Source organism: Schistocerca nitens, chromosome 1 (assembly GCF_023898315.1).
Source record: "Schistocerca nitens isolate TAMUIC-IGC-003100 chromosome 1, iqSchNite1.1, whole genome shotgun sequence".
Classification (NCBI taxonomy): domain Eukaryota; kingdom Metazoa; phylum Arthropoda; class Insecta; order Orthoptera; family Acrididae; genus Schistocerca; species Schistocerca nitens.
Genome location: NC_064614.1, coordinates 116883240 through 116906800, shown reverse-complemented (window position 1 = coordinate 116906800; position 23561 = coordinate 116883240). Strand labels below are relative to the sequence as shown.

The following is a 23561-nucleotide window of genomic DNA, read 5'->3' as shown; positions in this document are numbered from 1 at the left end:
ATCCTGATATACAAGCCCTTATGAAACAATTTGCCATGAGATGACAGAAGTCATGGCATATCCATATGCACATACAGAGATGGCAGTAGCTTAGCGTACAAAAGGTATAAAAGGACAGCTCATTGATGGAGCTGTCATTTGTACTCATACGATTCACATGGAAAGGTTTCCGACGTGATTATGGCCGGACGACAGGAATTAACAGACTTTGAATGCGGAATGGTAGTTTCCGCTAGACGTATGGGACATTTCATGTCGGAAGTCGTTGGGGAATTCAGTATTCCACTATTCACAGTGTCAGGGATAACACTGTGGGCGATGGCCTTCACTTAACGACCGATAACAGCAGCGTTTGCTTAGTCAGTGGTAACAGATAAGCAGCACCTCATAAGTCAGTGTAGGACCTAGGACGAATGTATCTGTTAGGACAGTGCGGCGAAATTTGGCGTTAATAGACTATGGCAGCAGACGACCAATGCGAGTTCCTTTGCTATCAGCACGACATCACCATCCGTGCCTCTTCTGGGCTCGTGACCAAACCGGTTGGACCCTAGACGATTCTAAAACCGTGGACTGGTCAGATGAATCCGTATTTCAGCTAATAAGAGCTGACGTTTGGGTTCGAATGTGGTGCAGACCCCACGAAGCCATGGACCGAAATTGTCAACAAGGCACTGCGCAAGCTGGTTGTGCTTCCGTAATCGTGTGAGATCTATTTACACGGAATGGACTGGATCCTCTGGTGCATCTGAATCAATCACTGGCAGCAAATGGTTATTTTCGGCTATTTGAAGTCCTCTTGCAGCCATTTAACGATGGTCTTTTTGTGGATGACAACTTGCTATGCCACCAGGCTACCATTCTTCGCAATTGGCTTGAAGAAGTTATGGACAGTTCGGGCAAATGATTCGGGCATCCAGATCGCCCGAAATGAATCCCACCGAACATTTATGGGACATAACCGAAAGGTTAGTTTGTTCAAAACATCCTCAACCTGCAACACTTTCGTAATTATGGTCTGTTTGGAGGCAGAATCGCTCAATATTTTGGAAGGGGACACCCAGTGACTTGCTGAGCCCGTGCCAAGTCGCGATGCAGCACTATGCAGGGCAAAAGGAGGTCCGACAGGATATTGGAAGGTATCGCATGACTTGTATCACCTCAGTGGAGAGACGCTTTGGAGCCGCTGTTGGAAGAGATGTTGGCAAACTTCATGGAGAGAAACTGAGTATAGCCTAGATCAGCTATGGGTAACAAGCGGAGCACGTGTGGAAGGAAATCCATAAAAAAGAATTATGAATTAATCTACCATTTGCAAAATACCTCTTAGTTGTATCTGAAATGAGTGTTTGCAATTACGGAAATACATCACACTCACTCTGCATTTTAGTTTTCTTGGCTAATGGCTCTGAGCACTATGGGACTCAACTGCTGTGGTCATAAGTCCCCTAGAACTTAGAACTACTTAAACCTAACTAACCTAAGGACATCACACACATCCATGCCCGAGGCAGGATTCGAACCTGCGACCGTAGCAGTCGCACGGTTCCGGACTGCGCGCCTAGAACCGCGAGACCACCGCGGCCGGCTTTTAGTTTTCTTCCATGGAGATAATATTACTGGGGATTTTTTTGTGTTTGTTATTTGTGTACTGAGCAGATGCATTTAAAAATATAGGAAACGTTCTATGGAGGATATTTTTTTATGAAGGCAGTTTCTTCTGAGTTTTACGGTATTTTTTATTGAGTCACTTATGAGAATCCATAGTCAGTAACTGCGTGTAACAGTTTCCTGCTGATAATGTGACAACATTAGTGCATCATGTGATTCAGTGAAAGCCTGGAGCCGCCCGTCAGACGCCGATCTGCTGGCTGATCCAGTCGACGTAGCTGGAGACCCTGGTGTAGACTGTGGGGTAGGGAGGGGTGGCGCAGCGGTAGGACCACGACACCAGCCCCACGACGACGCTCTCGTGCAGCAGGGGGCCTCCAGAGTCGCCCTGGAAATAACATTCCATAGTATTCAGTTACGGAAAGGTAAACAGAAAGAACTGTTCCCGTTTCAGAAGTCCGCCTGAAACGTTACTGCCAATTCCGTTTCATACTGTCTGTCGTCTAGCATCTCCAACCGGATTATACGGGGTGTTTCAAAAAGGACTATACAACTTTGAAAATTCATATAAATTAATTCGTAGTACCTACAGAGGTCACTGTCTTGTCAGTTTGTAGGGAAATACATCAAGTTTTGTCTCGCGTTGTTCGCTAGTGCCGAATCGCATCATAAGGAGCGCTAGCGGCAGTTGCGTTAAGATGGCTGCCTCCATTGGACACGAGTGTGCTATCTGTGTGTATTGGTTTGAAGAATCAAAGTCGGAGACAACAGTTCAGCGTAATATCCTTGCCAACCGTGCTAGAGGTCCTCCTAGTAGGCCTAAAATTTATGACTGGCATAAATGTTTTGTGGAAACAGGGTGCTCAGTAAGAGATGGGAAATCATCAGGTTGGCCAAGAACATCTGAGCGAGTGAGACAATGTTTTGTCATCAGGATACATCGTGTTTGTACGTTCTGTGCTGGCTTCTCTACCTGAACTTAGAGCAAGATTTACGCCACCATTGAGCAATTTACACCTGCAATGCTACAGTGAGCTTGGGAAGAAATTGACTTTTGATGGGATGTGTGCAGAGTAACCAACAGAAGCCACATACAACATCTTTGGTTTAAGGTAAAAAAACTTGATGTGTTACCCTACAAAATAACACAAAACCCAGCTCTATACCTTCTTTCAATAATTTATATAAATTTTTAAAGTTGTAAAGTCCTTTTTGAAACATCCTGTATATAGAAGAGTAACTTTGAATCTCACTCTTGTACTACTACGACGAGTGTTTGGAGGAAGGATGAGAGGGATAATACTTTTTTTTTAATTTCCCAGTCATATCGTTTTAATCCTTCTTCCATCATGCAAATCTTACTGAGAGTGGATGGATCAATTTGCTTGGGAAACCAGAGACTCAAACCCAGCCTTCATGAGCTAAATCACTCTCACAGTACTTTGGTGGTTGTAGGGATAGCGGTAAACTCATGTCATGTAACCGATATTGCATTGCTTAGAACCTCACTGTCTAGCAGGAGGCTAACGGTTCTACTTCTCACCAAAATCAACCAACCAACACCTACTCAACCCCTAGGAGTCTTTGGGGTTGCTAATTCGCACTCGCTATCCGGTAAAAACTTTAGAGGCGCCTGGAACAACGCTCTAAACGTCTACGGCCGTGGTCAATTCGACGAACTGTGGTAAAAATTCTAGGACATTAGCGATTCCTAAGGTACATGTACCAGCTAATTCCCAGGTCCTAATAAGGCCCATTCTCATTTTCTAGCAAATAAAGTTTGAAAACAGCGCTAAATGTCTTCGATAGTGATAGCTTGTGACATCTAGCGGTCAAAGCAACAACCGCTCTCGTGTCGGCCATTTTACTTTCAGCTGTGCTATGGCGTTCAACGAAGCAGGGCTGCTTCTTATTTTCATGGTACGTTTCATGTAATGCAGTCGTATCGGTTTTGAAGCATTTTTACTAGTAAATATGTATTTATGAACATAAAATTGTACTGTATTAAGATAGTAGCATTATCTTCCTAATAATAAGATTCTTTTTAAACAATAAAAGCACATGCGTTTTAAACTGGTTGTTCCCAATAAGGCCCATGTGTGGCGCTCCAAACAAGGCCCGGTCGGGCCTTATTAGGCACCCTGTTGTATAGAACTGTGCATAACGACAATGCATATTTAATTTTAGCGTATCCTGGGAAACCTCATGTAACACATATTTACTATCTCTAAATTAAATCTAAATTATTTTCACCGAGCTATTAGTTGGTCGTTGCAAGAAATGGCAAAAGAAAACATTTTAAATTACTTCTTGGTAATGGTTGTGACAGGGCGTTCTGCATTTAGATCAATAATTTTTAGTGGCTATAATTGAAGTACAGTACTTTAAAAAATATATAATACAGTTTTACAGCTCTAATGCAGGAACGTCAAGCTTATTGAAAATGTTTGTTTTTACATGGAGCCACAGAAAAAAAGAGCAACTTGGGATGCCGATAATTTAAAAGGAGCTATGGAAGCTGTTGCTGAAAGGGTGCCTATCAGAGCCACTTCGAAAACATACAGGATTCCTCAACGTACGTAACGCAAATACATAAGTTGTGGACTGACAAACAAAAGTTGGGACGAAAACCTTGTTTGGTCGAAGATCAGGAAAGAGAACTTTGCAAAGAATTTTTAGACTCACTGAAGTTGGGTAACCAATTACGGAAAAAGTGCTCCGAAAATGTGTATATGTATGTTGTGAAGAGAATAGTGTGCAGAATCCTTTTAATAAGACGAAGAGAGTGGATGGACGAAAGTGGCTCAAGCTCTTCCTATAAAGACACCCAGACATTGTGAGAAGGAAGGCACAACATTTGAATCAAGGAAGAGCTGCAAAGCTAAACAAGATTAGTGTAAATGATCATTTTCAGAAACTGAAATCTGTCTTGTCCAAATTGCAGTTATTTGTCAAACACCACCTTATCTACAATATGGACAAAAAGGGGTGTCGCCTCTCACTCCACAAGTCTCCTGAAGTTTTAGCGAAGAACGGTGAGAAACGCTTGCACTTTGTTGCCCCAGAACATGGGGAAAATGTCGCCATTGTCTCATGTGGGAATGCAATTGGACAGGTTATTCCTCCTATGATACTTTTCAAAGGAAAGCGATGAAAGCCAGAATGTGACAGCAGTAGAATTGACAGGTGAGGGCTCAATGAATACTGCGACATTCATCAAATCGATTCATCATTTTGCCAAATATAAGCCTGCAAAAGATGTTATTTTAATGTTTGATGGAGCATCGTCACATCTGGACCCTGAAATTGTCGAATTTGCTGAAGAGCACAATGTCAGACTTAACCGCTTGCCCAGCAACACATGAGATGCAACCCATGGATAAATCAGTATTCAAGTTCAGCTGTACGGGTCTACACATGACAGGAATGACAACAGGGCAATTAATAGGCGTGTGTCTGGAAAATCATCAGCAAGGTGTGGCCAAAAGCAGCATCCCCAGTAACAGTTCCGTGCAATAGGGGTTTATCATTTAGACCCAGAAGCTATTCCAGACACTGCATTTGCTCCCTCTCGTTTATCAGAGCGCCCTGACCCAGAAGAGGACATGAGAATTGCCCCTGAAACAGGGAAACGTCAGAGACTCAATCAGTCCCAAAGGCTACCCGAAAAAGAAGGCGCCAGTCCATTGATTCCAGTTCATCAGAAAGCGGGGCATGTTCAGTAAAGGATATTTCAAGACACTTCACTCTTGAAGATAGTGATGCAGCTGAAGATCTCGATTGTTCTTTCAAGGAAATTTTGCAAACCTCAAAGCTGAAAAAAAAACAATCACTAAGGAAGAAGGCATTAAATTACAAGGCGCAAGTCGTCTGTAAGGCACTGTTCACGCAGAATCAAAAGAAAAATGGTATCAACGAAAGCACTGGGTCTTGGGAAGATACACGTCGCAAAAAATTTCACTGTCAGTAAAGAATGTTCAGGAGAAAAAAAATGCAAAAATAAAGACTCCGCTGAAGCAAGCAGTTGCTCTGCCTCTAAGAAAGTGTTGCAAGAGGTTGGCTGGTTTTGTCACGTGTGCTGTGAAGACAGGATATTTGACATGGGATTTTGCAAAAAATGTGTGAAATATGTGCACGAAGATTGTGTCGGGTTGACACCTAAAGACAAAGTGTGAAATTTCCTGTGCCCCACGTGTAAAAAATGATTTAAATGAGCCAAACCAGTTTCACGAATCATTATTCATGTGTTCATTGAAAACGTAATGATTAGAATTATTGTACCTATTACGATAAGAAAACTTACTGCTGTCTGAACAATTTTGATTGCTGATTAAATTTAATAATCTGAAGAGTTAATATGCAGTAAGTACCAACAGTTGTGTATGAAGCGTTTGTAAAAACAAGCAATTATAAAAGTCTATGTATCATCTCATTCCACTTATTTCTAAAATAAAATTACATTCCAACTCTTGCAGTGTATTCAAACAGTTTTCCTGCCATTTACATGCCCCAGAATGTTAATATGGACAAGATGTGCTATGGGCCATATCAGGAACAAGGTCTCCTAACGAGGACCACTTGCAAGAGTTAAACTTTTTCTTTAAAGTGATGATATTAATCAAATAAACTTTCATGTCCATTTATTTTTGAACTGAATATAGTTGTTGGATGTTGCACGTACGATCTCGAAATATTACTACTTACACATACTGAATGCGAAATTCATAAACCTTAGGTGGGCCTTATTTGGTACACTTACCTTACATCTGAAATACTCTAATATCCATGTCACAGCGAATCGACATTGTTTTGAAGTCCTGTTGTGTCGTTTTATGTTGTTAGGATTAACGTGACTTATTATTTGTCCATTAAGCTTACTTACGCCTTGGTTGTCTCATCATGCTTCTTGTCCTGTATTCAAGTAGAGAGAAATTTCATAATGTAAGTGCTTACAGCTGTCACGTATTTGAAGGAAATGCATCTCTGAGCCATCAGCTGCTCAAATACACCTTCATTCTCTACGGGTTTCGGTTAAATAACAATCTTCACAGGAGGAATTGCTGTACAACGATGAGTAAACTCAGATGAACTGAAATTATTTTGTCTGATACAAATACAGAATTGTATTTTTAGTTCATCTGAGTTTATGGAGCAGTTGCATGAACATATGATTGGAGTTGATTTTAAGGCAATGCATTCCTGACGCATCGTTGTAACATTTTTCCTCCTGTGAAGATTGTTATTGAACCTAAACCGGTAGACAATAAAGGTATATGTGTACACCTGATGGCTCAGAGACGCGTTCCTTCATACAGAGAGTCCAGAAAGACTCCAAAAACAACAGTGCAAAATTTCTACGACTGTGACATGTTTTCCTGCATGGCCATCTCCCTCAGCAACTGTTGTACAGGATGGTCAGAAAGGGTGTTGCAGGGTAAGTTGCGCTGAGAAATTATCGTTAAGAAAAAAATTCGATACCCTGCGCCGTTTCCTAGTTGATTTGTATTGAAGTTAGCCAATCAGGCCGCTGCGCGAGTAAATTCAATCGGTCCGCCAGAGAAGGTGTGGCTAAACGTGATCTACGTTTGGTTTCCCAAAACCCAACAAGAGAGCGATTCAAAAATTGGACATGGGACGGTAGAAAGGATCGGTCCCGAGCCAAAGGCTGAGCAGTCTCGCGCACGGTCATCTACTCTATGAGAACAACTGTTGCTGATTGTATCTGGCTGCCCGCTTGAATTTGCACGCACAACCGCCTGATCGGTTAACTTCAATGCTAATTAACTCGGAAAAGGTGCAACGTATCGACCTGTTTTTTAGCACAATCTGCCCTGAAACACCCTTACAAGCATTTCAGACTATTAATGACCTATGCTCACCGGCCATTTGACCATCTTCTTCTGTGCGGATGCACAAAGAGTGCCCGAACTCTTACGGGAATCGGCAAATAGCCGCGAGTAATGAGTATAATGGGCAGGGGCACTATGAATATAGTGCGGGACAATAAGTTGGGAATGTGGGTCTCACGGGAGGCGTGCCAGAGATAAGTCCCTGCAGTCGCACTATCCTCTGTGTCCTCAGTGGCTCAGACGGATAGAGCGTCTGCCATGTAAGCAAGAGACCCCAGGTTCGAGTCCCGGTCGGGGCACACATTTTCTACTGTCCCCGTTGACGCATATCAACACCTGTATACAGCTAGGGGTATTCATTTCATTGTAATTTCATATCGCTTTTATTTGTGAAATATCTTCCGTGGTCATTGTGGAAATATAGTACCGTGGACACGGTATATTTGTACGTTTTGTTATTTTTTAGATTAAAAATAATATTTCCTTATGAGAGCAGCGTACAATTTACTTAAAATATTTTTGCGTCTTTGCAGTGGCCACCTACAAGACAGCAACCTGCAAAACACTCCCGTCTCGCGGGTAGCCGGTTTTCAAGGCACCGTCCGCCGCATCAGACACATGCGCTTGCAAGCCAAACTACGATCCACGCTCGTCCCGCATGTTAATATTTTATTACTCGGCCACAATGATATTCAGCGTGGGAGTGAGTTATTATTGTGATGTTTCACGAGGACACGCTGAACCACTTCACAGTGAAATCATTCACAGTGAAATCATTCACAGTGTGATGCGTTTCGTTTGTCACCAGTGTACTAACGTCACTGCTTGATTCCGATAACAGCCACTGGAGGCGGAGTGCAGTAATGTCGTGATCACGTAGTACATTTTCTGGAGAACAACACGCATGTTCGTTGTCCACGGAGTCTCTGGCAGCCGCCACGAGAGGCGCTAAGTCCGCTGCTGGCAGAGCACGCTTCCACGACCGTGCCGCAACGATCGTGGGCGCTGTTTCCCTAAGGCATGATGGGTGCTCGCCAACAGCTCATACTGTATCCGAACCACAAGATAGCATTTAGGCCGGCACTCAACCACAGATTGACAATTCCGTCGCGGCTATGGAGCCAGTCCTTGTTTTGAGTTCTCTGGAACAGGCACTGTCTCAACCACAGTCCATCAGTCAGAGCTCTCGTAAGGAACAATCGTTTCACAGTCATTGTGCAGTGTTTACCATCTAACTCCTACTGAGCTTAGGCCAGTGACTTTACTTCTTCGAACTTTGGCCTTACTCCGACTAAATGCATATTGTCTCCTTTTACCGAGACCAAGACTCATTGTGTAATTAACACCAGAATATTCCAAATGAATCTGGACTTAATCATTTTGGTTACTAATCATTATTTGCGTTCGTTGACAGGACTGAAAGTGCCAGTCTAACTTTCATTTGTATGTAACTGAAACTGCACGAAGGAGTCTTGTGTTCTTGGATAGTCAAATAAAACGAGCGATGTTCCTTTGCGCCTTCGCCAGCGCAAGACGTAACACTCTTTCTTATATCTTCTGAAGATGAAAAAAGAATGCGAAACTAGCTTTCCAGTAAATACGAAAGAAGAAAACAGTGAACTAGCACATATAAACAAGAGGCACAATTCCTAAGTAAATTATACAGGATAGGACAAATAAAAGTGGCTTGGACGAGTGCATACGATTGGACTTTAATGTATGCACATAACGGAAGTGGAAAATATCTACAGTTACTTCCAACAGGATGTAGTAAATGCTCATACAGCCGGTCGGACCTTGGAGCACATTTACACAGTCTTCACTCCTGATAGAGATGTTAGCAAAGGTCAGTCTGGTCGCAGTCCTATTTGACCACCTAGGTCACCTGATCTCTCAGTGTGCGATCACTTTGTGTGGGGAACCCTCAAGTCTAAGGTATATGGCAACAACCCTCATAGTCTTCAAGAACTGCAGCAGAAAATTTCGGATGAGACTGCAAAAATTCAGCAGTCCAGCTTCGATCCGCCTTCGCCAACATGCTGACCAGGGCCAAAAGTGCCAAGGGATCAATGGTGGTCACTTCAAACATCTGCTACAGTCAGGTTAGTACGTATTTCCTCTCCTATGCTGTGTTTCTTTGTACCCTGGAACTCCCGTTCTCCGGGCCATTAAACAAATACTATTTTTAATCTAGAAATACCAAAATAGAGAGGTTATGTATACCATATTTCCAGAGTGGCAACACAGAAGGTGCTTTATAAATAAAAGCGACATGCGTCTGGCGTAAAATAATATTCAGTTGCAGGGCAACTTAATTTTGGTACGATCTCCTCTAGCGAAATAGCCGATGCACTCACATTGCAGGAAGAGCCCCGCTCATCTACACCAGCGGCACAGATGTGGGAGGGGTAGATCGGGGACTCAAAGCCGTCCCAGAAGAGCGACGCGCACAGGTCCTGGCTCCAGACCTCGATGTCCACCTTCTGCAGGTTGTTTGGTAGAAATCCCTCGTACTGTACACAAAGACAGTCTTCCGTTAGAGTAGCAGCGCAAATTAGCTGCAAGTGATCTGATTACTTAAAAGAGGCTGCTGTAATATAAAAGAGCAAGGAACACATATTATAGAATACGATATGTACGTAGAACTATATTCTTAAAAAATTATTGTTTCCAAAATTCTGGAAAGACGACATAGTAATATTAGTTCTATTTAATAGTACTTACCATAACATAAGAAACGAACTAGATTTAAAAAAACAACTCCGAAATGAGATCTTGTGGAAGTGTTGTTGATGTAAGTCATTACTTAATTAAGAAGAACTGTAAATATTCTTTTGGTAGAAATTCTTTGTAGATATTATCATACAAAATTTCACATACAAAATCAACTTGTACCAAAATTCAGTTTATGTCAGACATTTTCCAGTCTTTTGAAAAGCATAATATTGCACTTGAATATTTGTGAATTAGTAATATTTCATTATATGCTTATTAATGTAAATGTTCAATACACTATATGATCAAAAGTATCCGGACACCTTGCTGAAAATGACTTAGAAATTCCCGGCTCCCTCCAACGATAATGTTGGAATTCAATATGGTGTTGGCCCACCCTTATCCTTGAAGACAGCTTCGACTCCCGCAGGCACACTTTCAGTCAGGTGCTGGAAGGTTTCTTGGGAAATGGCAACCCATTCTTCACGGAGTACTACACTGAGGAAGGGTATCGATGTCGGTCGGTGAGGCCTGGCAATAAGTAGGCGTTCCAAAACATCTCAAAGGTGTTCTGTAGGATTCAGGTCAGGACTCTGTACAGGTCAGTCCATTACAGGGATGTTATTGTCGTGTAACCACCCCGCCACAGGCCGTGCATTATGAACAGGTGCTCGATCATGTTGAAAGATACAATCGCCATCCCCGGATTGCTCTTCAACAGTGGGAAGCAAGAAGGTGCTTACAACACCAATGTAGACCTGTGCTGTGACAGTGCCACGTAGAACAACAAGGGGTGCAAGCCCCTTCCATGAAAAACACGACCACACCATAATATCACCGCCTCCGAATTTAACTGTTGGCACTGCACACGCTGGCAGATGACGTTCACCACGCATTCGCCACACCCACACCCTGCTATCGGATCGCCACATTGTGTACGCTGATTCGTCACTCCACACAACGTTTTTCTACTTTTCAAGCGTCCAATGTTTTCGCTCCTTACACCAAGCGAGGCATCGTTTGGCATTTACCGGCGTGATGCGTGGCTTATGTGCAGACGCTCGACCAAGAAATCCAAGTTTTCTCACCTCCCGCCTAACTATCATAGTACTTGCAGTGTATCCCGATGCGGTTAGAAATTTCTGTGTGATGGTCTGGATAGATGTCTGCCTATTATACATTAAGATCCTCTTCAACTGTCGGCGGTCTCTGTCAGTCACCAGATGAGGTCGCCCTGTACACTTTCGTGCTGTACGTGTCTCTTCACGTTTCCCCTTCACTATAACATCGGAAACAGTGAACCTAGGGATGTTTAAGAGTGTGGAAATCTCGCGTACAGACATATGACACAAGTGACATCCAATCACCTGACCACATTCGAAGTCTGTGAGTTCCGCGGAGCGCCCCATTCTGCTCTCTCACGATGTCTAGTGACTACTGGGGTCGTTGATATGGAGTACCTGGCAGTAGGTGGCAGCAAAATGCACCCAATACCAAACATGTATGTTTTTGATCACAAAGTGTAATTTGAGAAAATTATGTTGTTATGCCTATATTTACACTTTGAAAGTTGACTCTTACATAGCAGTATTGAATGTTTAATTTTATTATTGTATAAATCAATCATTTTTGCGTAGTATTTATGGCAGGGCTATTGTAGATATGCTTTTATGTACCTAGTATCGACAACAAACAACTTAGTTATCTTTGGAATTTATTTAAGGGGCATCTTGGAAATCTTCTAGGTGAGCGAAACAGTGAGATCACTGCCCACCTGCAGAGAATGCTGGGACGTATGTTTGAACAGAGAACTCTTGTTTTTGAGAACTTTGAACATTGCAGCGCGTCATCAGTCGTGAATAATTTAATGACTGCAATCGAGGCGGATTCTTTATAATCATTAAACTCTTGTTTTCCGTTGCGTGAAGAGCAGCCCTACTGCGTGTCCAATGCCACAGGTGGCCATGATGCTGTACGGTAAGATGGTAACGTGTAGGTTGGATTCACACAGAATGATTTCGTTAATCGTTCACAACGTGAGTCATGTTTAACTTTATCTCGGTTGTCGTCCAGAAATCGCTATTGCTTTGAAGTGTTGAACTCGTGTCTTACATGTGGTTGTGTATAAGCGTAGGCTTCCGTGGCCGTTGTCTTCTTCAATAAAATTCTTCAGGGTATCAGACCGCATCGTCATAATTTAAAATGCGCCAACGTTTCGGCCAGCGTTGCGGCTAGCCTTCATCAGGGCCTTACGTTAACTGCTAAATGAACACACTTGGTTCCTTAAATAGCTGCACGAGAAAACCGTGTCGTTACTTGATTGGCTGTAAAAGGAGGAGGAGGAGGGGTGAAAGGTATGCTTTATTGGTGTTTCCTTTATTATCTGTCATTGGCTGAAATAGCTGTTTTCTATTGGTCTTTATATTAATCCACCCCATTGGAGGAAACGGACGAATAGCGAACAGGTGATGGCTGTGACGTCATGCTGTCCGGACAGCATGGAAACAGTGCCGTTGCCGTTGAAGTAATTTAGATATTCATTTGTTTTGTTTTCATTACAGCGGCAGAGACTGAACTTCCAGATTAAAGGATGAAAAATGATAAATCTTTGCCACATGTTTGCTTTTTCAGCTATTATTATTTTTAAAAAAATGAGGTTGCTAACTGTTTCCTAAATGTCAAGTTACTACAAAGCTCCAGAATGAATCATTCACTCGCAGCACTGTGTGAATTGTTTTGAATCTTGTGTGCTGGACTAGAATTCGAGCTCAGAACTTTTTATAACAAAGTGGTTTGATCTGTTATATGTGGTGTCAGATCCTTCTTTTACCTTCTCATCTTGTGCGCAGTTGCTCATCATTTTTCGATGTACGCAGAGGGAGTGCAAACATGCCTGGAAATATATGACGCACCTTAAAACAGGGAATCCAACTAGCATCGTCTGCCCTGGGTGTGGATGATGTAAGTTGGGTTGCCTATCTTAAGCTGCGTCATATATTTTCCAGGCTTGTATGCTCCCCCAGTACGTAGACCAGAATTTTCTTACACCCCTAAGAGACACGCAACGTTATGATTAAATAGCGTTTGATTTTGTCGCATACTAGGCGAACCTCCTAATTTTTCAGCATTGTCTGAATCGATTAATTCGTGGGCTCTATCCCAAATATTTCCATTTTAATCTTAAATACTACGTGAGCCCCATTTTCATTGTGCTTCACAGATGATATTAGTTTTTATATGCAAGAACGTAATAAACCTAATTTACGGTGACAGGTCTCAGTTACAACAGAAAAAGTAAAACCTATGGTATAAAGGGGAATCAATGGCGGTAAATGTGAAGGAAAAGTATGTAGGAACTGTAGAGATAGGAGAAGATAAGCCAGAGGTATTACATTTAGTGTGCTGCAGCACTGGGAAATCATCTTACATTTCTAGAAGTTTCCAGAATGAGATTTTCACTCTGCAGCGGAGTGTGCGCTGATATGAAACTTCCTGGCAGATTAAAACTGTGTGCCCGACCGAGATTCGAACTCGGGACCTTTGCCTTTCGCGGGCAGGTGCTCTACCATCTGAGCTACCGAAGCACGACTCACGCCCTGTACTCACAGCTTTACTTCTGCCAGTATCTCGTCTCCTACCTTCCAAACTTTACAGAAGCTCTCCTGCGAACCTTGCAGAACTAGCACTCCTGAAAGAAAGGATACTGCGGAGACATGGCTTAGCCACAGCCTGGGGGACGTTTCCAGAATGAGTTTTTCACTCTGCAGCGGAGTGTGCGCTGATATGAGACTTCCTGGCAGATTAAAACTGTGTGCCCGACCGAGATTCGAACTCGGGACCTTTGCCTTTCGCGGGCAAGTGCTCTACCATCTGAGCTACCGAAGCACGACTCACGCCCGATACTCACAGCTTTACTTCTGCCAGTATCTCGTCTCCTACCTTCTGTAAAGTTTGCAGATGTAAGGCAGCCAGTACTCACCCAGAGGCGTCCCCAACCGACTACCGTAACTGGCGATCCGGCAGGAGTGTCCTCCCCCTGTGCAGGCAGCTGGATCGGCGCCACAGTCTCACCATTCATCAGAAACGGGGTAGACACCTGTTATCGTAGTATTACATTGAGGCACAATCGGAACAAAGAACATATCAATACGGTATTTCATTAAAAATACAGTATAAGCGAAAGTAACAGTAAATGCCATAAACGACATTTTGCGACCCACTTACCTCTGATAGGCCTTAGACGTCTATAAGATTAGTGCAGTATCAGTGAACAACTTAAATGAATCTGGTATTAATCTTATCACACATCGACACTGCTCTCGGCCTTCTACTCTGGATTTACCAAGCACTGGCAGAGGGCCATAGCGGCAATCACATCATCTTAAACTTAATGGACGGTAGTAATGGGGGAGATGATGATGTAATATGCAGACATTCGTTTATTAATTATATTTAAACAGATATTTGTCGTGTTCCAAGCAAGAGGTTCATAACAAACACTGCGAGAGACCACCACTACACAGGAACAGCCTCCAGCCTGTCACCTGCCAGTACTGTGTAGCGCCGGCCGGTGTGGCCGAGCTATTCTAGGCGCTACAGTTTAAAACCGCGCCTGCCTCGGGCATGGATGTGTGTGATGTCCTTAGGTTAGTTAGGTTTAAGTAGTTCTAAGTTCTAAGGGACTGATGACCTGAAATGTTAGGTCCAATAGTGCTCAGAGCCATTTGAACCATCAGTACCGTGCAGCGGCCTCAAGGTGGCGTTCAGAAACACAGACATTGTTCCTGCTTCTGCGCCCCTTCCTTCAGCCCGTCGATATATTTGTTGAAGGCGAGGACAACAACCAATAGCGAACATCGTCACCTGCAGACTGCATTGCTTACACCTTGCCGACAATGCGTCACAGACACTGAGGCAGTTATGAACCAGCAGTCAAACAGTTCAGTGCCCACAACCTGCTCAAAAAATGGTTCAAATGGCTCTGAGCACTATGGGACTCAACTGCTGTGGTCATCAGTCCCCTAGAACTTAGAACTACTTAAACCTAACTAACCTAAGGACATCACACACATCCATGCCCGAGGCAGGATTCGAACCTGCGACCGTAGCAGTCGCACGGTTCCGGACTGCGCGCCTAGAACCGCGAGACCACCGCGGCCGGCAACCTGCTCAGTACAGTACTCTGAAGAGCACTTTCCGACTTAGCAGTCGCTATTTACGGAGAACCTGCACCACTATGGAGTGTATGCACAATTACTATCGGTTATACAGGGTGTTTCCGTAAGAACGTGCCAAAATGTAACGGGACATAGAGAATGCTCCACTGAAAAATTTGAGGTTGGGAACTTGGGGTCGGAGAAGCAACTGACGGAGATATGGAAGTAAACTTATGGACCGCTTTGTCTAGCATTACTGTCTTCCAGCTTATTTACAACTAATATGCGTAAGCGTTTACACATACTGTGCTGTTTATTTACATGTACGTTCTTTATTTCCTGTAAGGAAACAAGGAGGACGAGCTTGATTACTAGGAAGTCATGATGCAGGTTTTGTTTACTATACTTGTTCATAGTGTGGATATGTTGTATCGTTGATTCGTAGCACGTTTTGCCATGAGACAGCGTAAATACGGTAGAACATGACGGTCCACGACCTCACTTCAGTGTGGATGTCGGCAACCATTTCAATGCTGAATTACCTGGTCGCTGGATTGGGAGGTCCTATTCTATGGCCTGCGAGGTCACCTGACCTGAATCCCCTTGATTATTTCTTATGGGGATATTTAAAGTCACTTGTGTATGAGATCCAAGTTGATATGGAGACTGAATTAGTTGCTAGAATTGTAGCTGCCTGTGACGTGATTCGAAACACACCAGGGATATTTGGCAGGGTGCGTCATAATCTTATTCGTGATGTCATTCTTGCACTGAGGTTATTGGCTGTCAGATTCAGCACATTTTGTAAGATACTGTACAAATGGTACGTTCATTGTATCAGTGATGATATTTGCAGTTAACTGTAACTAATGTAAATAAAAAAGTACACAGTAAAGTGATTTTAGTTCTATTATTTCCTTAAGCTGGCTTCTCCGACCCCAGGTTCCCTATCTGAAATTGTTTAGAGGAGCTGATAAATCTTTGCACGCTCTTACGGAAATAACCTGCATATCATAGACTGCCGAGAGATGGCAAAGTTACAAGATTCACTGTATTAGGGTTTGAGGCATGAAGTGCCATGCATCAAGTTGTACCGAAGCTAATATGGATGACTGGAACGCGAACTTGGGACCTTTTCCTTTCACGTGCAGGTGCCTTACTGGCTGAGGTTCAAAATGGTTCAAATGGCTCTGAGCACTATGGGACTTAACATCTGAGGTCATCAGTCCCCTATAACTTAGAACTACTTAAACCTAACTAACCTAAGGACAGCACAGAACACCCAGCCATCACGAGGCAGAGAAAATCCCTGACCCCACCGGGAATCGAACCCGGGAACCCGGGCGTGGGAAGCGAGAAAGCTACCGCACGACCACGAGATGCGGGCGCTAACAAACTCCTCCCGTTCCGTCTTCACAGCTTAAATTCAGTCTCACTATGCTACGTTCAGATATTCTTTCTGGGAACAGTTACCTAGGCTGTGCTAAACCATTTCGCCTCAACAGCATTTCTTCCAAGAATGCTAATTCAGCAAGGTACGAAGGGAAACTTGTGTGAAGTTTGGAAGGTCGGAGATGAGCTACTGGAGGAATTAGAGCTGTGGGAACGGATAGTGAATACGGCTAGGATAGGTCAGTTGAAAATACAAAGGTTCCAGTTCGAGTACCGGTGCAGCAGACAGTTTTAATCTACCAGTCAGCGCACACTCCGGTGCAGAGTGAAAATTCATTCTGTACATTGATCTTCTTCCAAAGGCAAGTTATTTTGAAGTGTGAATATGATTCTTCACCTCTGCAGCGTATTTTGCGTTCTGAAACTTCCTGCCACAGTAAACTGTATGCCGGACCAGAACTCGAACGTGGGAACTTAAAGGTGTTTTTGCGATGTGCTTTGCCTTTCCAAATATGGTACCCTAGCGGAGCTCATCTCAGTGAGCTATGTGCTGTCAAGTACCGATTTAAAGGTTATGGAAACGAGATCCTGCGTCACTACAGAAAATAAAAAGAGAGAGTTGCTCTTACTAGGTTGTTCACAGCGGTTTTAGATAATTTCATAAGAAAAGAGAAAACCAGCCTTGGCTGGATTACACAGACTTACATACGCAGTTGAAGACCCTTGGTTCTAGTCACTCGACCTTCTAGCAGTTTCGGGGAGCACGATCGGCATGAAAAAGATGCACAGCAGCAGTTTCTCATACTTTAGTTTTGAAGTCTGCACTTGCGAGTCTACTACTGTGCTCGCCACATTTGTACATGGAAGGTCTGGGGTGTCGGTTAGGGGAAATGTGATATGGGCGACTCCTGTGCCTAACCCTTAGATTCGTTCTGTCAATAAGGGAGATTATACGCTTTCCCTAGCTCCCTGTCACGTATTATGTCAGTTCTTATTCTGTATTTTTTTTTAGCATTTAATACTGTGGTTAAAATCTCCCACTAGTGGAGAAATCTTCTGCACCCCAAGTAATATTACGTTTTCTATCACGATTTATACTGCAATAAATAGAAATAAATGGCACTATTGCGAGACACAGGGTATACTCACAATTCCCAGGGTGCGCCCTGGTAGATAAACTGCGCTAGATTTTCCTCTTCACTTACGCCTTCGCCCTGGAGCTTCAGAAAAATACGACTCCAGGATGCTAAATTCGCCACATTGGTGCTTAGTGTCCTCTGCCTGCCCTGCCCTATTGGATAATGAAAAGTGATCTGCTCCTTTCCCACTAACGAGAGAAGTGCGGTCACTCTGACACACAGAATCAAACGAAAATGTGGTTGGAAGAGAAATTGGGCATCCCAGAAACAGTACTATGAGCTATTCACTTGCTAAAGTGCGCTTTGTACCACGAGAGATGTTTGAATTATCACCAACACAGTGTCTAAGAGAAGAACTTTCATAACACGGAGGAGGACTGGGTGTTGTGTTGTCCACATCGTCAATTCATCACATCGTTCGCCCAATGTGGCGTCGGGTGGAAAGACTTTCAACTCGGCGGCCGAACTTTCCCAGTAGGGGAATGCCGGTCGTCAATGCCATCCTTTCATTCCTTTTCATTAACAGTTTCATTAAAAATAGTAACAACTACTAGATTACTTAGTAATTAGAAATGTAGGTTGGCACAATTATTAAATAATGACGAGCATTACAATTTCTTCTTGCTAAAAAAATGTAGTAGCGATCAATGTTGCAACATTTAGGCACACAGTTATCTTTAGCTGTACAGTGAGATGATCAACCTTCCACCTACGGATGTGATAGCCGACATACGCAACAACAGATCCTTAACTGCCGGATACGCACCCTCAGTAGAGCGATGTCGTTGACCCAGGAGTCAGACGCGTTGTATTGCGGGTGCATCGTGAAGGACTCCACGGTGTGGCGCGTGCCTCCCTCATCCAGCGTGATGGTGCCCGCCAACACCTCCAGAACGATGTCACTGCAGACAGCAGAATGGAGCGATATATTCCGTACAGCTACTACCACCGATTCAGAACACATCAGCAATCATCCCCATCCATATCACTCAAAAATTGTTCAGATGGCTCTGAGCACCGTGGGATTTAACATCTGAGGTCATCAGTCCCCTAGAACTTAGAACTACTTAAACCTAATTAACCTAAGGACATCACACACAACCATGCCAGAGGTAGGATTGAACCTGCGACCGTCGCTGTCGCGCGGTTCAGGACTGAAGCACCTACAACCGCTCGGTCACAGCGGCCGGCTCCATATCCCTGATTGCTTGCTTGTTGGTTGGTTGGTTGGTTGGCTGGTTTGGCGAAGAGGACAAAACAACGAGGTGATCGGTCCTTTGGATTAGAGAAGGATGGGAAAGGAAGTCGGCGTGCGTTTTCAAAGGAACCATCCCAGCATGTGTCTGAAGGGATTTAGGGAAATGACAGAAAACCTAAATCAGGATAGCCGGATGCCGATTTGAACTAGGGCTATTGATATTTTTTTAAAAAGTATTGGGAATCCGACATCGAAAAGGGTATCGACATATCGATATATGGGCGGCAAAAATATCAAAGTACCGACTCACAAAAATATCGGCTTCACATTGTAAATATATCGCCGCTTTTAAAGGTGTGTATTTAAGTATTGATTTGTTGTTAGATATTCTGTACACCAACAAACTAGGAGGCTGCCTATCCTCATTAGAGCAAGAATTGAAAGGAAAACGATGCACCTTCATGCTTGGCGATAACCACTTTGCTAACAATGGTAACTGCATGTAAGTCGCACAATAAACTGTGTCCGATGGGTCGGTCGTTCCGTTTCGTCACATATCGAATTTGTCCGGAACACTTCATGATTTTTTTTTCATTGCTGCCAACGGCAGCGACCTGGCAATTGTAGTGTCAAAGCTGCGTGTTGAAGCTATACGTTGTACTTTCTGTTGACAGCGACAATTACGTCAGCATTTCCCCTCACACGTCTCGGCCCACCGCAAAGACCAGTCTTGTCTTTTCGCAACTGTTTTTGAAGAATGCCGATGTGAAGACATAGCACGCTAGTTGCGTTAAAAATTGCTTTTTAACGCAAATAGTATGCTATTTGAAACTTCCTGGGAGATTAAAACCGTGTGCCGCACCTTTGCCTTTCGCGGGCAAGTGCCTTTCTTTCAAGAGTGCTACGCCTACATGGTTCGCAGGAGAGCTTCTGTAAAGTTTGGAAGGTAGGAGACGAGGTACTGGCGTAAGTACAGCTGTGAGAACGGGGCATGAGTCGTGCCTGGGTAGCTCAGATGGTAGAGCACTTGCCGGCGAAAGGCAAAGGTCGCGAGCTCGAGTCTCGGTCAGGCACACAGTTTTAATCTGCCAGGAAGTTTCATATCGGTGCATACTCGGCTGCAGAGTGAAAAATCTCATTCTGGATGTTTGCTATTTCTTCACATCAGACATCTTGTTATTCCATTCATACCGCCACCCCCCAGCGCAATCGGACTGTTTTGCGCCATATATACTTGCTTCACACAAGCAAAGAGAAAGACTGGACGTGTTGAACGCTTAAAAAGTAGAGACTCCTTCACACAGTGAAAGTAAAATTATGTTCTACTACAATATCAAAAGAACAACGTCAAATACGTCCCAAAAATTGTGAAAAAATACAATAAAAAATAAATGAATCGGCATTTGATATGACCATATTGATATTGATGTATCGATATGTATGGTGAAAGTACGCTCACACATATATCGATACCTTTTAAAAAGATTTTGATATATCTATATTTTATCAGCAGCCTTAGTTTGAACCGTCGTCCTCCAGAGTGCGAATCCAGCGTGCTAACCACTGCGCCACCTCACTCGGTCCCCTGATTGTTAAAAGTATCTACTCCCATGTAGAAAATTGCTACAGACATCTGATTGCTATGTGTAAGGGGCAGTCAAATTATTTCAACAGTAATCACCATAACTGTTAATACATTTATCCCACTGCGAAACAAGACGGTCAACGCCTTCATGGATAAATGTTTGTCGTTGCCTACGGAACCATGATTGTACCCAGGCGTGCACCTCCACGCAACGAAGCAAATCGACGGCCACGAATGTCTTTCTTCAGGGCTCCAAAAATACGTAAATCACACGAGGAGAGATCATGGTTTAATGGAGGATGATTGAAGGCTTCCCGGTAAATCTTCTGTGGCGTCGAGGCTACGTAGATCACACGAGGAGGATCGGGACTTAATGAAGGACATGTAAAGGCTTCCCAACAGATATTCTGTAGCCTAGTCGAAAAAACGTTTCCAACACATGGACGAGCCGTATACAACTGCAAACATTTTTCCATGAAGGTATTGAACGACTTGCGTCGTAGTGGGATAAATGGATTAACAGTTATGGCGATTAATTTTGAAATAACTAACAGTTACTTACTCTTTTACGACTTCTCTCCTTTTCATTTAACTGTCCCTAAGAGATTATCCAATAGTAATCGCACTTTGTCAAAATGATTCAAATGGCTCTGAGCACTATGCGACTTAACTTCTGAGGTCATCAGTCCCCTAGAACTTAGAACTAACTAAACCTAACTGACCTAAGGACATCACACACATCCATGCCCGAGGCAGGATTCGAACCTGCGACCGTAGCGGTCGCCCGGCTCCAGACTGCAGCGCCTAGAACCGCACGGCCACTCCGGCCGGCGCACTTTGTCCTTATGAAAAAAATGGCATATAACATACCTATACTGTCGAGCTTACGAAAGGTTTTTTGTGACACGTGTTCCCAATGTTCCGTAATTAATGGAAACAAGGCATCAAATCCGAAAATCAATGCTTACCGACAGAATATGGTTAGTTAAAACTTGATCGTTATCGCACCAGTGTTTATTGGCACAACAACGATAGAAATCTAAAGAATATTAGTAAGTTAAAAATTCTACGTTGTCACCATAATCCTGTATAAAAAAATTGTTTGAATGAATCTAGATTGTAGAATAAAAACGAACGCCAGTTCCAAAACGAGCAAAAGCTAAATTTGATAAATGACTGTAGTGACTTTGAAATCGCGCAAATACTGGGCAAGAATGACAATGCAGCAACGGAACAATGCGCACTCGCGTGTGATTAAAAACAGAAAACACGTCTAACGTGAACGCTAAAGACGTTAATATAGTATACACTGATAAGCCAAAAAATTATGACGACTGCCCACCGCAACGGTGGATTCTACCTGGTGGCGTTGCGGGCACGTCACATGGTAAAAAAAGTATGTAAGCGCAGCAGACAAGGACGGGGGATCACCCTAGCTAAGATATGGGCTGCAAATGGGGAAATCCACTAAGGTAAGCGACTTTGATAAAGGGCAGATTATTATTACGCAGAGCCTGTGGACGAGTATCTCGAAGACGGCCAATTGGTAGAATGTTCACATGCCCCTGTAGTGAGCATCTACGGAAAGAAATAGAAGGACAGTGAAACTACGACTAGGCGCTAAATAATTGGACATACACGACTCTTCACAGCATGTGGTGTTCGGACGATTGTCTGCTCTGTACAGTAGGGTAGACAGTGATCTGTGGCATCCCTACCGAAAGAGCACAATGCTGGTGCACGGACAAGTGTTTCGGAGCACACCATCCATCGTACATTCTTCAACACGGTGCTCCGCAGTTGACCATCCCTACGTGATCACGTGTTGACCCAACGACGATTGCAGTGGACACGTGACCATCTGATTTCGAATGTCGATCAATGAAAAGTGTCGGTTGTTGGGGTGAATCACATTTTTGCTACACTTGGTCTATAGCCGTCACCACAAATCCCGTCATCGAGGCGAACGACGGCTCGAAATGTGGAGCCCGCCACGAACGCAGGCTGGTGGGACCAGTATTTTGTTACGGGAGACATTCTCCTGCGATTTCTTGGGAGCTGTGGCAGTAATCGAAGTCACGCTGACAGTTTCGAACCACCTGCATCCCTTCACGCTTGATGTCTTCCCCGATGGCGATGTCATCTTTCAGTAGTCTAATTGTCCGTGTCTCTGAGCCAGAACCGTGTGATTTGAGGAGCATTATAATGAACTCACGTTGATCTCTCGGCGACCATATTCACCTAATGTAAATCCTATGGACCCCATCTGGGTCGCTATCGGGCACCATCATCTCGTACGCATATCAGCGGCCCTTTATTTACGAGAATTACATCACCTGTGCATAAACTTCTAATGCGACGTACCACCACAAGCCTACCAACAGACTGTAGGATCCCTGATACGCAGAATCGGTGATGTATATCGGTTTTTTTTTTAATCTGTAAGTAGGCTGTTTAGGTTTTTTTATTGGTAACGCCACCTCTGTATGAAAATCACTGGCTGTGCTGTGTGCAGTCTGTGGCTGCTTTGCATTGTTGTAATGCTCGCCATTGTAGTGTTAGGCAGCTGGCTGTGAACAGCGCGTAGCGTTGCGCAGTTGGAGGTGAGCCGCCAGCAGTGGTGGATGTGGGGAGAGAGATGGCGGAGTTTTGAAATTTGTCATGAACTGCTATATATATTATGACTATTAAGGTAAATACAGTGTTTGTTCTCTATTAAAATCTTTCATTTCCTAACTATGCCTATCAGTAGTTAGTGCCTTCCGTAGTTTGAATCTTTTATTTAGCTGGCAGTAATGGCGCTCGCTGTATTGCAGTAGGTCGAGTAACGAAGATTTTTGTGAGGTAAGTGATTTGTGAAACGTATAGGTTAATATTAGACAGGGCCATTCTTTTGTGGGGAATTTTGAAAGTCAG

The 23561-nt window shown here is 43.6% G+C and overlaps 1 protein-coding gene across 1 annotated transcript in view; it reads right to left on the bottom strand.

The window, feature by feature from the left end:
- Positions 1 to 1807: 1807 nt before the first annotated feature.
- Positions 1808 to 23561, bottom strand: part of LOC126234682 (trypsin delta-like) — a 34120-nt gene continuing 12366 nt past the window's right edge. The window contains exons 4-7 of the mRNA XM_049943424.1: positions 18629 to 18764; positions 14155 to 14271; positions 9818 to 9973; positions 1808 to 1999 (exon numbers count right to left, since the gene is read on the bottom strand). Of these exons, the coding sequence (XP_049799381.1) occupies positions 1853 to 1999; positions 9818 to 9973; positions 14155 to 14271; positions 18629 to 18764 (556 nt within the window). The 3' untranslated portion in view covers positions 1808 to 1852. The remainder of the gene's footprint in view (positions 2000 to 9817; positions 9974 to 14154; positions 14272 to 18628; positions 18765 to 23561) is intronic.